The sequence below is a fragment of the Mastomys coucha genome, unplaced genomic scaffold (genome assembly GCF_008632895.1).
Source record: "Mastomys coucha isolate ucsf_1 unplaced genomic scaffold, UCSF_Mcou_1 pScaffold6, whole genome shotgun sequence".
Taxonomy (NCBI): Eukaryota; Metazoa; Chordata; class Mammalia; order Rodentia; family Muridae; genus Mastomys; species Mastomys coucha.
In genome coordinates this window covers 116,828,542-116,843,720 of record NW_022196912.1, presented here as the reverse complement: position 1 = coordinate 116,843,720, position 15,179 = coordinate 116,828,542, and the positions used below count along the sequence as shown (strand labels likewise).

General features: G+C 41.6%; 1 protein-coding gene across 8 annotated transcripts in view; it reads right to left on the bottom strand.

The window, feature by feature from the left end:
* Unc79 (unc-79 homolog, NALCN channel complex subunit) overlaps window positions 1–15,179 on the bottom strand; it is a 236,757-nt gene that overhangs the window by 193,089 nt on the left and 28,489 nt on the right. For all 8 annotated transcript variants that reach the window (XM_031357583.1, XM_031357577.1, XM_031357580.1 and 5 more), the window contains exon 2: window positions 1,328–1,448. Coding sequence is in view for 7 of the 8 variants with exons in the window: in XM_031357577.1 (XP_031213437.1) it covers window positions 1,328–1,448 (121 nt within the window). In the remaining variant the exon portion in view is untranslated. The remainder of the gene's footprint in view (window positions 1–1,327; window positions 1,449–15,179) is intronic.

Below are 15,179 nucleotides of genomic sequence, written 5' to 3'. Positions count from 1 at the left end.
TTCGAGACAGGGTTTCTCTGAGTAGCCCTAAATTTCTTAACATATTGGCACAGTTGCAAAGCCATGAGCGTTAAGCTCTGAAGCCAGTAGACATGTCACAATTTCTTCACAAGTGGAATCTAAAATGTTCCCTACCAGGAAAGCATCTCTAGTTTTGGGTTCCCCTATAGGAGAAAGTTTCTCTGTGAGGTTCCCAGCCTCAAAAGCAAAAGGAAGATGTAGAAGATGGAATAGGATGCCTCTGTTCACACATTCATCTGATTATTGCCATGAAAACCTGGATAACTATTCCATCCCCTTTGAAATGGGGAAATGGCCTGACCTAGGGTCTTAAACCAACTGTGAATGCCTGACAGACATCATAAACCTGATAAATAGAATCCTTTCACACTAGGATAGGGATAGTAAAGACTCTAAAGATGAGAAGATATCCAGAGATGAATAGTAGATATTGATGCAGAAGACCAGCAGCTGGCTGTATGCAGGATGTTTCTCTCTGTCTATGGTCAGCCTGTCTGAGGACAAAAAGTGACAGACCATGAAACCTCTCGTTCCACTATAGTCACTCCAAAGTGTGTCCTCCCATACTTGATTTACAGAACTCCTGCAGCTATCTAAAAGCCAAAAATGGCAGCAAGTCCAGAAGCAGATTACAGAGGATGGGTAGCAATGGGGAGACCAAGCACTGGGGTGTGATGATCAGTAAAACATTCACAATTCTTCAGCATTGTTTGTCAAAGATAGCTATGGTGCTGGAAAAGACTCGTCTTGGCTTGATTGCATCCATAGCAAGGGTGACGGCCCTTTGTTCTGTAGTAAAAGCAGACAGAGTAAAGAGAGTTCCTGAGCTGTGGCTCCCTTGTCCTCCTTAGACCTAGGACCAGTTGTGATGTATATAGGATGGAAGCAGCTGCTGTTACTGGACCAGTCAGAGAACCAGATGTACTAGCAACAAACCTAAATAGCCATGAAACTCTCTATTTCTTTTAAACTCGAAGTGTTTTTCATTCTCAATTTTAAAGACCCTCTTTGCACCCCTTAACCTTATTCATATCAAATATACGACTTTTTTTTTTTAAAGCATCTCTAGGTCTCCTGAAAGAACACGCAACTGAGGAGGCAGGCTACAGCCGAGCCACCACATTTCCAGGTAAGCTGGGATCTAATATGCTAGACACACCTAGAGGACTAGAGTCCAGACTCTTCTGTCAGAGCATCAGCAAACTAAGGCCTTTTAAGACTTTCAATTCAGTGTGAAATCAGGTCCCAATAAATTCAGCAGTACTACCTAATAATTCTCTCAAAGTCAAGGGTATTTAAGGCTTACCTTAACAAGGTCTGAGAAAAGTACTTCAGGGTGTTTGCAATGTCTGTCCCTGATGGCACGGGATAAATGTTGTGGAGAACCCGGTTATGATATTCCTGCAAGTACCGGATCTTGGACGCAACTAGATAAAAGCAAAAAGAAAAACAAAGAAGAAAAAAAAGAAGGACCTTCTTGTAATATGTATCAAACACACAGTGAATAACTACAAACAAGAACTCAATCCATACTTTTTAAAACACATGTAAATTTTCCTGAAGTTCCATGATAGAAACCCTAATACAAAACACTTAATTTCTTATAACTGCATTCAACACTTAAACTTATTTTTAAGTTATATGGATTGATATCCCTACATGAACTATCTATTCCTTTCGATCACTAAGGAGAGCATTATTCTAATCTCGTCCTAATTATCTCCAGATTAGCTTCCAATTATCAAAATAATAATAAATATAAATCTCTGTCACTAGAGAGTTACAGTTAACATGAAGGAAAAAAACTCAACACTCTAAAACACCCAAAAAGTTGGGTGTCCATTGTGCAATGGTAGCAATTAAAATTGTGTTTTCTTTATGAAAGTGTGTTTAATGAATGCTTAGCTGCATGACTATGGTGAGAATATATTCACTTGTTGAGTATCAAGGAAGAACACAATGACTCTGTGGTAATAAAAACACAAACAGTAAAGATCACATTTTTCTTCCAGTGAATTGCATAAATTAGGAACCATCCTAACAGCTTTCTGAGATTGGCTTCCCAGTCTCCAGACAGGAGGGACTAAACAGGTGTATTTACCCTCCTACACCTACCTGGAGTCACCAGCATTGTCCACATTCCTGACCTGACCTTTGACCTGGCTGTAGTGAATGGCCCAGCTCTAGTCATTCCTCTTTGCAAATCCCAAGGAGCCATGATGATCAACGTCTCTCTGGTCTCCTCTTCCACAGAGTTCTCAGTAATGTCCGTTTGTCCTTTCAATCTTTAAGGCTACCCACGGAGCCTTTTAGGTGGTATGGCTCACTGTCAGCAGTTAGCAGAAGACGTATCAAGTCCCGGAGAAGCAAGGTTTTGCTGTTCCCAACAGCCAGTGGGAACAAGCTCCTGGATGCATCTAACCAAAACGCTGGCTTAAGCAACTTAAAGACAGTCAAAATGCTTTTGACAGGTGTGCGACGGAGAACCACAGAACAGTAATTGTCAGAACAGGGAGAACCTTAGAGCCCTTCCCTATACCATTTCATCTTAAAGGTGGGAAAAGGAGGCACACAGGTAGGTATTGATTAGCTCTCCTGACTTCTGATCCAGTGCTTTTTCCACTATGACGATTAAGTCTGCGATTAAGCCAGCATGCACACAGTAAATATTCATTATACAGCATCAAGATAATTGGCAGCAGTTGTCAGGCTAATCGCTGATCTGAAGTCTACAGGGTCCATGGCTCCCACTCGCCCTTTCTCTTTCCTGCTTCTCAGCATTTTCCCAATGAAATAAGTTCACATTGCAGATAGATGGCCTCTATTGTCACCTCCAAAGACGGCAATAACTTTAATATCTATTGTTTCATTTAACCCACAGTATTTGGTTATAAACAAATTTTCTGAGATAAACTATAAATAAGTAATATCAGAAAATATATCAATTACATAATCAACAAAAATCCATTTTCTTCCAAATGTTTTTGACCTGTCATGCATCATTACTTTAATAATGACATTACAAGAGACACTCATGTTAAGTATAGGTCTAAGCTCCCAATATCTGACGTATATGCCAGGCCAGCTTACACTTTCTCTCATCTATTATCACAACGATATTTTATTACTGTGACTTTTCTCAAGTTTTAATACTCGTCAGGTCTCTGTGGAGAATTTCAGGAATGTCATTCATCCTTCTACTACCTAAAAAGGAAGTTGATAGTTCAGGATGTGGACAATAAGCTGAAATGAGGAGAAAAGTCAAAGATCTCCCAACTCAATGGCTTGCTCATAATTCAAGAACTGTAAAACCATCATTCCACAATGATTACAAGCATTCAGATGTGTTTATGAGATGAATTGATGTTCTTTTTATAGAGGCTTCTGTTAGGATGTAGTAACAACTCCTTTCAATGAGTTTCCAAATGGCAGGGAAAAGCAGACACTACGGCCACTTCCTCCTTTGAGATCTTTGCGTAGTCTACATATCCACATAGAGCTATCTCTGTTTACTCACCTGTTTATGTTTCTATATCAAATTGTGAATGTTGAGAGGCATCTTACTTATGTTTCCATCCCAGTCTTAAAATATTGCCTAGTGCTGAGTGGGTACAGTCACTGGGATGACTGTGAGCAATGAGTTAATTCTTTAAGAACAGCTTTAGCACCTCTCTCTCTCTCTCTCTCTCTCTCTCTCTCTCTCTCTCTCTCTCTCTCTGTCTGTGTGTGTGTGTATTTGTATGTGTGTGTGTGCATAACACACACATATATAGTAATATATATGTATATATATGGATTCTTAGATTCCAGATACCTACTAAATACCAGTAAATGAAGGTAAAAGAAGAAAGAAAATGGTAAAGACAAATAAATTCACAATCATGAAAGACAGTTTATAGAATAGGTCAGGAAATGTTCAGATTACTTTCTATATTGGAAGACCAACAAAATTTCAGCCCTCATAAATTTCTTTTCAACTACTAGAAAATAAAAAGGGGGCAGGAGAGATGACTCAGCAATTAAAAGCCCTGGCTGCTCTTCCAGAGGACTTGGTTTTGATTCCCAGCATCCACGTGGCTGCTCACAACCATCTGTAACTCCAGGCCAGGGAATCTGATGCCCTTTTCTGGCCTGTATGAGCATTAGGCACACACATGTCGCACTTACACACATTTAGGCAAAACACCCATGCACATTTTTTAAAAAAAAAAAAAAAAGATGAAGATGAGGAAGAGGAGGGGGAAGGGAACAAAAATAATCAGAAACATCTCTGACAAGTAGTAGCCTGTAATCGGGCTGAAGATATAACTAAAGCTCCTTTGCATTTCATCCTTGTACAGAAGAGAGGACGTTTTTGGCTGGCTCGTAAGCCCAGGAGCACAACGCCTCGCCAAAGCTCAGAAGTTTTGCTCTTAAGCCTACACGTGTACTACTGCACTGTTACTGGAGACTCCGATCACTGGCAGACTGTATGCACGGGCATCATCTCCAAACACAACTGATCTCAGGACCACATATTCCCAGCAGTCTCCCGCTCTGTTCTGCTCTAGTTAAATCTTCAGAATGTTCTCAGTGGCCTGGCCAAGCCTTAGTCCATAAGAAGTCATCTGTCATAAATCATATTCCCTCACATTCAAAATTGAAATCCTAACCTCCAAAGGTGAGTGTGGCTGGAGATAAGGCCTTTAAAAGAGGTGACCAGGTTCACATGAAGCCATTACAGCTCTGTGCTCTTTGAATACCATCTTCCTTCTGTCCTTGTAAGAAGATTAGGACACACAAGAGACATCCGGAATGGGGGAAGGGAGAGGAAAAGCTGAGAGAGGACAGGTGAGAAAGCGACCATCTGTGAGGCAAGGAAAGAGGCCTCAAGAGAAAGCAAACCTGCCAACACCTTGAACTTGAACTGAAAGTCTTCAGAACTGTGAGAAAATAAATGTCTGCTGTTTTAGCAGACCCATCTGTGGTGCTTTGTGGGGGCTGGAGAAACTGAATACACCATCACAGAGGAAAGTCTCTAAGTGAAAGGAAAAAAGGTGTGAGCCCTGAATTAAGACTTCCTGCTCCTCTCTCCTAAACCTTGGTTCCCTCGTCTGTAAGATGGAGAGGCCCACATCTGAAAGCCAGTCCAGGGTCACTTAGCACAGCGCCCAGAACGTACTCACTTGCAGTAGATAACACTAGCTGATTTGTATCTCATTCCTCCTGCTACCAAGCACCAAGTTCACCATGAGAGCCTACCATCCAACACCAGTCCCCCCTACACCATTCATCTCTCCTTCTTTATTAAGACACCCTCATAGCTAGAATCTCCTTTGTCAGAGGGAAACGTACAAAACACCTTCCTCTAGACCTCCTACTCCCTTCCCTGCAACTACTGGCTTCTGCCTTCAGAGCTTTAATTATTAAGAGTTGTATATATAATCTCTGAGTGTGTGTGTGTGTGCTTCTGCCTCTGTGTGTCTCTGCTTCTGCATATTGTTCTCTCTCTCTCTCTCTCTCTCTCTCTCTCTCTCTCTCTCTCTCTCTCTCTCTCTCTCTCTCTTGTCCTCTCACTCTCCCCGTCTGGCTCCCACCATCACCACTGCCCTGAATCTGGTTTCCTGGCAACCCTCTCTCTCTATAGCACCCAGATTGTCACATCCAATGACACTTCCCAGTCACCCATGGCATTACTAAGCCTTTCAGCTCTCCCATATAGTCAGTCCACCAGTCCCACCTTTTTGAAACTCTCTTCCCTTGGTTTCCCTAACACCATATTCCCCCAGACTTCTACCTTTGAGAAACATTCCTCATAGAGTGCTTTGCCATCTCGATGCTTTGAGAATTTTGAAAATTATCAGGGCTCAACCACTAACCCTCATTTTTTTCTCCCTAAGCAATCTCATCCACCCATGTGGCTGCCAGTTCTATCCACGGACCAAATAGTCTGACATGCACATCTCCATTGAAGATGCTTATGTCACATGAACAATAGACCTCTTATCATTTTTTTTTCCCACTGAGGAATCTCACAGGGACATCAGAGTAAACACATCCAATGCTAAATAATCCTTCCCTCTCCATTCACCCTCCAATAAAACCCTGCTACCATCTATGTGATCTACCAAGGTCACACAAAGGAACTCATACTGTCTACCTCCAGCCTAACCCATCACAATCTCCTACAAACACAAACACCAAAAGATACCTCCAAGGTGCCTTCATCCTTCCTCCTCAATGGCTTGCCACCGTCTCCAGACAGACTCAGGACGCTTCCCAGCTCATCTTCCAGATTCTCTCTTGCTATGGCCCACTTCTTTCTCCTTGGAGAAGCCTAAGAGGCTTTTAAAGCCATTTCACATAATCATCTCCAGGCTATTACCCTGAGAGTAAAATCTGAACTTCGTCCCACCCACTTCCAGCCTGACCTGGCACCCTACAGCTGCACCAGTCGCTCTTGCTCAGTGTCTCATACGAAGCTATTTCTTTTTTTGAACAAAAACTTTGTATGTGCTCACCCCTCTTCCCTGAGTTCTTGTCCCTTCACACCCTGAGTGCCGATGTCTATTTGCACCTCAGAGGTGGCTTTTCATGCCACTTGCTCATAGAGGACTTGGCCAGTGTTCCCATCTGAACTGATTCCCTGATCCACACTCCCGTTTTTCTCTATATAATACATGAGTTAGGGTATTTTCCCCCACTGGATAACACAGCTTGCAACTGTACGCTTGTTCAGATAAGCACACTCTACCTCTTCCAAGTGGACATGTACCAAAAACTGCATATGTGCTCACCACTGCAGAGCCCCAGGACTTTGTAAGGACTGCCTGGGCAGAGTTCAAGTAAGGGGAGAAAACAAAGAGGTGGTCAGCAAGACAGTGGCTGGTTTCAGCCATTAAACTCTGTGTCCCTTACAGCCTAGAAAGCCAGCTGCCAAAGCAAGATGAAAATGAGCAAATCCCCAAACGGCTGCGAGAGGTTTATCTCACAAAGAAGGTACTAGGTTTCACTGAGCATAGTCTAATCCAACCTCCGCTCTTGGCTACTTTACTTCTTAAACGCTTCTCTATGTTGTTAAAACACCGAAGAAACATTCCTTTTATGTCTACATAATATAGACATAAAAGTGTTTCAACAAAACTAGGACTGTATAACACAAAAGTTTCAAATCTGCTTTTTAACCTTAAACATGCTCCTACATCACTAAATGTGTTGAAAATGATCCAGTACTATTTTCAAATAGTACTGTTTAATTATCAAGGCCATCACAAAAGTTAAAAATAATCAGATGAACACAATGAAGGATACAAAATCCCATAAAGGCGTCTGTTCAACCACACATGACATTTCAGTGTGTTAGCCTTCTTGGAAATTTTTCTATATACATATTTTTTTTCAGAATTCATTTCTCCCATACATCAGAAGTAGATTTCTATATCATTTCAATTACTCTGTAACTTCTTTTTTTTTTTTTAAGTAAATCGTAATTTATTTCACCAATGATCTACTGATGTCTGTGAGGCTTGGGATGGGCCCACTATTCCGTGTAAGGCAATAAAGGAGCTGGAGCTTGTTCAGTGGATACCAGCCAATGCTGCTCTTGCAAAGGGCATGAGTTGGGTTCCCTGCACCCACAGCAAGCAGCTTGCCTCTAACTCCAGAGCCAAGGTATCTGATGCCCTCTTCTGCTCTCCTCAGGCACCTACACACATGTGACATATCCATATACATGTAATTTTAAAATAAAATAAGACTCTAATGCTGCAATAGAATGTCCCCTTAATACCTGAACATGTCTTTGTATTTCCTTAGAATCAATATTCAATGTAGACAATATGAAATGCACAAATTTGAAATATTTTGCAATGATTTGGAGAGGTAAGATATGGTAGTATGCACCTATAATTCCAGCACTTTGAAAGGAGCCAACAGCAGAATCAAGGGTTCATGGTCAGGGTTGGAGTGTTGGCTCAGCAGTTAAGAACACTGGCTACTCTCCTAGAAGACCTAGGTTCAATACCCAGCACCCACATGGCAGCTCACAACCATCTGTAACTCCAGTTCCAGCAGATCTGTCACTATCTTCTGCCCTTCCCCAAGAGGCTCACAAGCAAAACCCTGGCACACATAAGAGCATCCTACATAGCAAGTTTGTGGTCACCCTGGGCTACATGAATCAAAATAAAATAAAACAAAACAAATAGCTTTAAAAGAACAAATAAAGCTTTTGGGGATGCAAGATGTACACATCATTAGCATTTATAATAACATCACTGAGTATCAACAATTATGTGTGTGAGTGTGTGCGTGTATGTGAGTGTGTGCGTGTATGAGTGTGTGTATGTATGTGTGTGGTAAAAGCTTGTGTGTTACATCACTTCCCGTTTACAGTTTACTAAACCAAAGCACCCCAGAAGTAAGTGGTTTGCCCTTAGCCACAGAGCTAGTACTTGGAAGAACTGGTCACTTAGCAGGCCTGGAGCCATGCTTTTTCCAGACCACCCTGTTCTCTAATTGCTTTTAGTGTTTTGGGAACATGCAATAGATATGAATGAAATAATATTCCCCTAATCCTTCTTGTTTTCAATATCCCATTAAAGAATGCTGTAGCAAGCAGATGAGCCATTAGACTAAATTTCAAATATATATTTCAGAAACACACAGCTCAATCTATCTACTTCACTAGTCAACCCTTGCCTTGAAAATTCAAATGACTTTTGTCCTTCAGAATCCACCTTAAGACCACATCACCAGCTCTTAAGACTCTTTTCCATCATTCTTGAAGCCTTCTAATTAACTAGGCGTTATCAATTGCTCCTTTAAGCATGCGGAGTGCTGCTCTCTGATGGAGTTACTTCCTTACTCTCATGTGTCAGTAACTGTAAGCTGATCCCGATGGCTCCAGTTAGTTTTATGTTTGTAAATCCATTTTCCCAAACACCTCTAGGTCCTTCAAGATAGGCCTATTCTCACTTTTCATTGTAAATCCCTCCGAATCTGTACATGGCAGATGGTCAGCAGTAGCAGCGGATTAAATGTCAACTATCTCGTATCCTGTACATACTCCAAATTCTTTAAATATTCTGCTACTTTTTTTGTACAAATTATTTCCATGTACAATTTATTATGTAAATTATATAAAGAATGCAGTATTCTTTTTCATGGTTAATTTCCTTCCCTTGTTTCAACAGGACTCAAAAAAATTCTCTTGATACATATTTCAAATGTTTTGTAAGTTCTTTGTTATATTTGAATCCTCACTGTTTTTATCTGACTAGCGATTCTTGTTCTAACAGACTGAGTGTCGTAGGGTTTCATGATGCTCTACAGAGAGCCCTAGATGGACTATGGGCTTCCATCTACTGCTATGCATTGCCACAAGCCACTTTATATCTTGACTTGGGGGAATTCTTGTTTCATGTTGTCTGGTTCTTACCAAATGAGAATTAAAATAGCATTTCCAGTACATTCTTTGCAAATCTTTGTTATTAATGATGTAAGCCTGACAGTCTGCGGTCTGATTCTACCTTAATTTTAAACCCCTTTTAAACTATCTTCTTGTCAGTTTAATATTTCCTTAAGGAATAACAGGCATGGGGCTGGCAGGATGGCTCAGTGGGTAAAGACATCTGCCATCATGCCTTAAGGCCTGTTTGATCCCCAGACTCCAGCTGGGAAGAAAGACCCCAATCCACAGGGTGGCCCACTGGCTTCCAAATATGCACCATGACACACACGTGCACATACCCAAAAAGACAGACTAAACAAATAATTAAATAAGTGTAAAACATTTTAAAAAGAAACTGTAAACATAAGTAAGAAGTATCTAGACATGGTTCTCATATCAGACTGCTCTAATCACCACAGGGGTTTAAGCAACAATTGTGTCTGATATGTTATCATCTTCTTGGTCAAGCATAGGTTACAGAATAGGATGTCTGCCTTAATTATCGCTGCATATCTGTCTTTATTTACTTGTTTTGTATTAATAGAAATGGGATTATTTAGTAGTCACATTGGTTCTAGCATGAAATCATCTCTCAAGATCTATTTTCTTCTCCCTCCTCACAATATCACCTGAATTAAACCTGTGCAATCTCCTTCTGAGATAAATTGCCGTAATAATCTGTCTGATTGCACCCTGATCCTTTTTCAGTATGACATCCACAGCCATCTCTCCAGAATTCAAATGTTTTTCATTTTCTGTTCATTGAAATTCACATGAAGCCCAGGAAGAATAGCTCCCTGCTTACCAGTCAAGCCTCCTCTCCCGTTCTCTCCCTGTGTCTCACCTCAACCATTCCAACTTGCAAAAGCCCACGTGACGGTCTTCCTTAAACACCATTCTGTTCTGAAATGTAATCTCTACCTCTCTGCATGGAGGCTCCCAAAAGAATTCCCCAAGTTTCAGGTCAACCATGTCTCCTGTAGACAGATAACCTACCCTAGCACACACCCATGTCGCTGAAGTTATCCGAGCGTTCACAGTCCCGGGCTTCTCGCTGGCACGTACCGCTGCGTGATGTTGCCAATAACTCTATAGCTGTCTCCACACTAGACTATCAGAAGCATCACTTTTAATGTCATACATGCAGCATATTGTAAGTGTCTGGTTCTGAATATACATTTGCTACATAAGCAAGTGAACGTAACACACAACTCAATACAACAAAGCGGTTTAAGCTTTCTAGTCCTTTCGTGAACTCATGGGTATAACGTAACTAAGGTTTTCTGCCCCCTCTTCCTAGTACTCATCATAAGGACCCCTTGTATCACTTTCTTCTCAAAACTCCTAAATCCATCACTATTTGGGGGTATGGACATGAGATGAATTAAATAATGGGGAGTGATACCCACCCCCAAGAGACAGTCCATGTGTGCTGTTGATGGACAGGCTCAGGAGCAGGGCTACCCCAGCCCACTGAGCACCACATGCCTCACATGCCTCACATGTGTCCTCCAGGTTACAGCTCTGTTTGCCCTGCTGTGCTCCAGTCTTGCTTTAACCCTTGTTTCCCAGCTATGTCCCAACATCTTCCTTTTGAAACAGGAGTGCGTGCTGTGTTTACTCTGCGCCATTATACACTTGGAAGTATGGGGTGTGTGTTTGGGTGTTTTATTTTCTTGTTCTTGCAGGGACTTGTAGTTAACAGTTTGCTTTGAACCTGGACTTTTAAACAGTTTTATGTGGATTTCTGAAGTTGTCACTAGATGCATTTTGGTGACCGGGGCAGAATGCTATGGCTTGAATGCCCCTCACTGGGCTTTGTTTTAGTTTGCTTGCTTGCTTGCTTGCTTGCGTGCGTGCTTGCTTGCATGCTTGCTTGCGATAAGGTTTCACTGTGCAACCTGGTTGTCCTGCTACCATGCAGAGCAGACTGGCCACTTCTACATGTACCACCCTGCCTACCTACAGTCTCACAATCTGAATACTTGCTGCAACAGCCCTTAGGAAGTGGAGCCTGGCTGGTGGAAATAGGACCCCAGAGGCAGCCTTTGAAAGGGATGCATGCCTCTGACTCCATTTCTACACTCTCAACCTTCCAGTCTTATATCTGTGACAAGCCTTCCTTGTGTATACTAGCTGCCAGCATCCAAACCAGTCACTTTGTATTTCCAGCCATGATGACCTGGGGTTCTTTTGAAGCCAAAATAAATCTCCCCTTCCTTGAGTTGCTTCTGTCAGCTATTCTATCACAGTGATGAGAAAGGCAAGTAGATACTGGTCTTTGCTTGAATTCTGGCTCCCTATGTATTAGCTATGAGTACATGGACAAGGCAATAAACTTCAATCAGTGTTAATTCTCTTATCTATACAATGAGGGCAATTGTTTTTTTATCTCAGGGGTTGCATACAGCAATTCTGTAGCACAAAGACTGGCATACAATAAAAGAATGTCACAATTCTAATTGGCTACTACAGATTCCCCCCCCCTTCCTTTTCTTTCCCTAGGCTAATGTTCTATCCTTTAAATAGAAGACAATACACAAGTGTAGTTAATAATGAAGATATTCAAAAATTAAAATGTAGGGGGAACAAAGCATTGCCCGAGAACTCTGCTGAGTATGCAGGGTCCTGGGCAAATCCTTGATCAAAGAATGTCACTCCCCCTTAAAGGAAAGTCACCCTCACTAAAAAGCAAAGCCTCAGGGACTGGAGAGATGGCTCAGTGGTTAAGCACACTGACTGCTCTTCCGAAGGTCCTGAGTTCAAATCCCAGCAACCACATGGTGGCTCCCAACCATCTGTAATGAGATCTGATACCCTCTTCTAGGGTGTCTGAAGACAGTTACAGTGTACTTACATATAATAAATAAATAAAATCTTAAAAAAAAAAAAAAAGCAAAGCCTCACAAAAGGTATGCAGGAAGGGTAACGGCAAAGGAAATGACAGACAGACAGACAGACAGAGAGCCCAAGCAGCCCAGATGTGAGATGCCACACACCACCTCATCAGGCTCCTCCAGGCTGTCACACACATATTCTTCAGTCCATTTAAGCTCCAGGTGGCCAGCTTTACCTGGCACATTCAGCAGACAAGAAAGGTCAACAAAGAACATCTCTGTTCTTCATCAAAGAATTCCATCTCCACCAGCACCTCCACTAAACACCGCGTTTGTTTAATTGTTTACATTCTTCAAAGTATCTCCACAAACATCATTCAGTTAAGTTTTGAGCATTTAAGATGTAAAATGAAGAAGAAGACAACATTGGAGTTTAGGGAAATTTAAACATTACACAGCAAAGCCAATGCAAAGTAGAAGACCCAAGTGTACTTATTCATTTAACAGACATTGATTAACTAAAAACTTTGAGGTACTAACAAAACAAGAATTACTGATGCACAACCCTACTCCACCTCCCGCCCTGTCCTCTAGAAGGTCACAGAAAAGTACAATGATAGTTCTCAATTCTGATGTGCACTGCATAATGCTAGTAAACATGAAAATAATGGCTATCTTACTCCCACATTTCCAGTGAGAAAACTGTAGCTGATAGGAGCTCAGTAGGTCACCCTGAGGTGGTGAGAGCAGTAAACCGGAGAACCGTATTCTGTTACACCACCTAGTAAGAGACACTAGAACCAGCTATGGCCTGCCGCACATTTTTTAGCTCATTAAAAGTATGATTAAAGCCACTCGGTGAGTTTTCGCATATGAATCTGTAAGTTGTAAATTAACCTCTTGTCATATGGGGGAGAAAATGTAAACACAGGAATATTTCACTTGCTGGAAATGAGACACTTGCAACTAGAGAGGGCAGAGCCACTTACTCAAGGTGGTTAAGTCAGCGCCTCGTGCTCTGCTGCTGCTCTCAGGAGAGCTTGAACTAAGAATTCCTTGAGTCAGATTCACCTCTCCATTTGGTGGAGAGAATAATTCAGGAGATGCAGATCCTTAGAGCAGAGGGTTGATGGTCGGAGGTGCTGAAAGGAACAGGCTCCCATCCTATCTAACACAACAGGAGTAGATTATGGCACTTGGTTTGAAAGTTACTGAGCAGCTTCCAAAAAAATCCAAATTTCAAACTGGAGGAATCTGAAGCCCGTTACTAAGCACCTTCCAAAGCATCACGAGACTCAACCGCTGTAGTCCCTAAATGATGTGGCAAGACACCTGAGTACCATACTTGAGGTTTCGTGGGAGAAAAGACAAGAGCTAATGCTGGTCTATCCATAACAGCACAAATTCACAAATACAGATTTATCGAACAGACACTACAAGGTGCTATAATCTCTCTGCTAAATTGCACTTTTCTCCCTAATTAAAAAAAAAAAAAAACTAGAGTTTTAAGAGATCTTTAGTAGAATTCATCTCAGAGATAACAGAATACTGATTCTATGACATTCTTTACATTTCTACAGCAAAGTTAAATACTCAAGAAAAATCTGAATTGCCAACCACTGTCAGGGTTAGAGTCAGCCTGATTAAAAAAAAAAAAAATAGAGCCACATGGGAGATGGCAAGCATGCTTGTAAGAGATAATGTCAATTAAATTAATTGCTGGTGGGAAGACCCAGGTCTTAGTCGTGGGTAAGACCGCTCCTGGGGTAAGGGATGCTGGGGTCTGTAAGTGGAAAGGGGGCTGAGCAGTCCAGCATTCATGCCTCTGATTCCTGATGTGAACACAACATGACCAGATGCTTCACTTCCCCAGCATGATGGACAGGAGAGAAATGAAAGCCACCCTTCCGTATCATTCACTTTCAAAGGAAAATACCACTGCTGAAAACCAGCTCTGCTCCCTAAGAAGATAAGAGTTCCCCAAATTGTCTAAATAAGAACATGAACTACAGCCACCATAGTCCTCAAATATCTGGTCATGCAGACAAGCGCTGGGAATATGTGGGATCCCACTTTCCTGTGGAAGAAAACTGTCTTCCATGACAATGCCCAAGTCCAAGTGGAGAGCCACGATCAGTCTGGAGTTAAAACTCAGACGTGCCATGATTCGGAACAGACAATGCAACATTCAGGAGTAATGCACGCCATCCTGCAGGGAAATTCACTCGACCAAAATGAAGCCCTATTAAATAGAAGAGCCCAGCTCATTGGGGAGCGTTTTTAAGAAACATAACTAGCATTTCTGTAGCAACCCCATGTACCAGACAGTGTCTGGAGCACTTTGCCCATTTGACTCTTGTAAATTTCAAGACAATTCTGTGAGGCAGGCACTGGCTTTACTTCTCTGTCCTTATTTTTTTTTTTTTTAACAGATAAGAACACTACGGAAATTGTTGTCAGACTTTAAAATGCATGCTGTCCACATATAATTTGTCCTTTCACTTGGGCAGCAAGTGTCCATCAAGGTTCAACCATACACAAGACAACCCTCACCTTCAACCTCATGCGCAGTTAGAAAAGAACAAGACGTGAATAAAAACAAGGCAGTGTTTTTAAAGGTCTATAAAGAAATACATAAGGGCTAACACAGAGAATGAAGACAAAGTGAAGGAATCTCTTTTGCACAGCTTAACTTTAGAACCGGCTCTCTGAAGAGATGATTCTTAAAATATGAGATGACTCTAGACCTGGGGAAAGCAAGCTCTGAATTAAGACTGCAACCTGAAGATGTCATTTATCATGCTCACTGGAAGGCCACTTGCATACAGTGTAGGGATATATTATATACATATGTATGTATGTGTGTGTGTGCATGTGGATATGTATATATA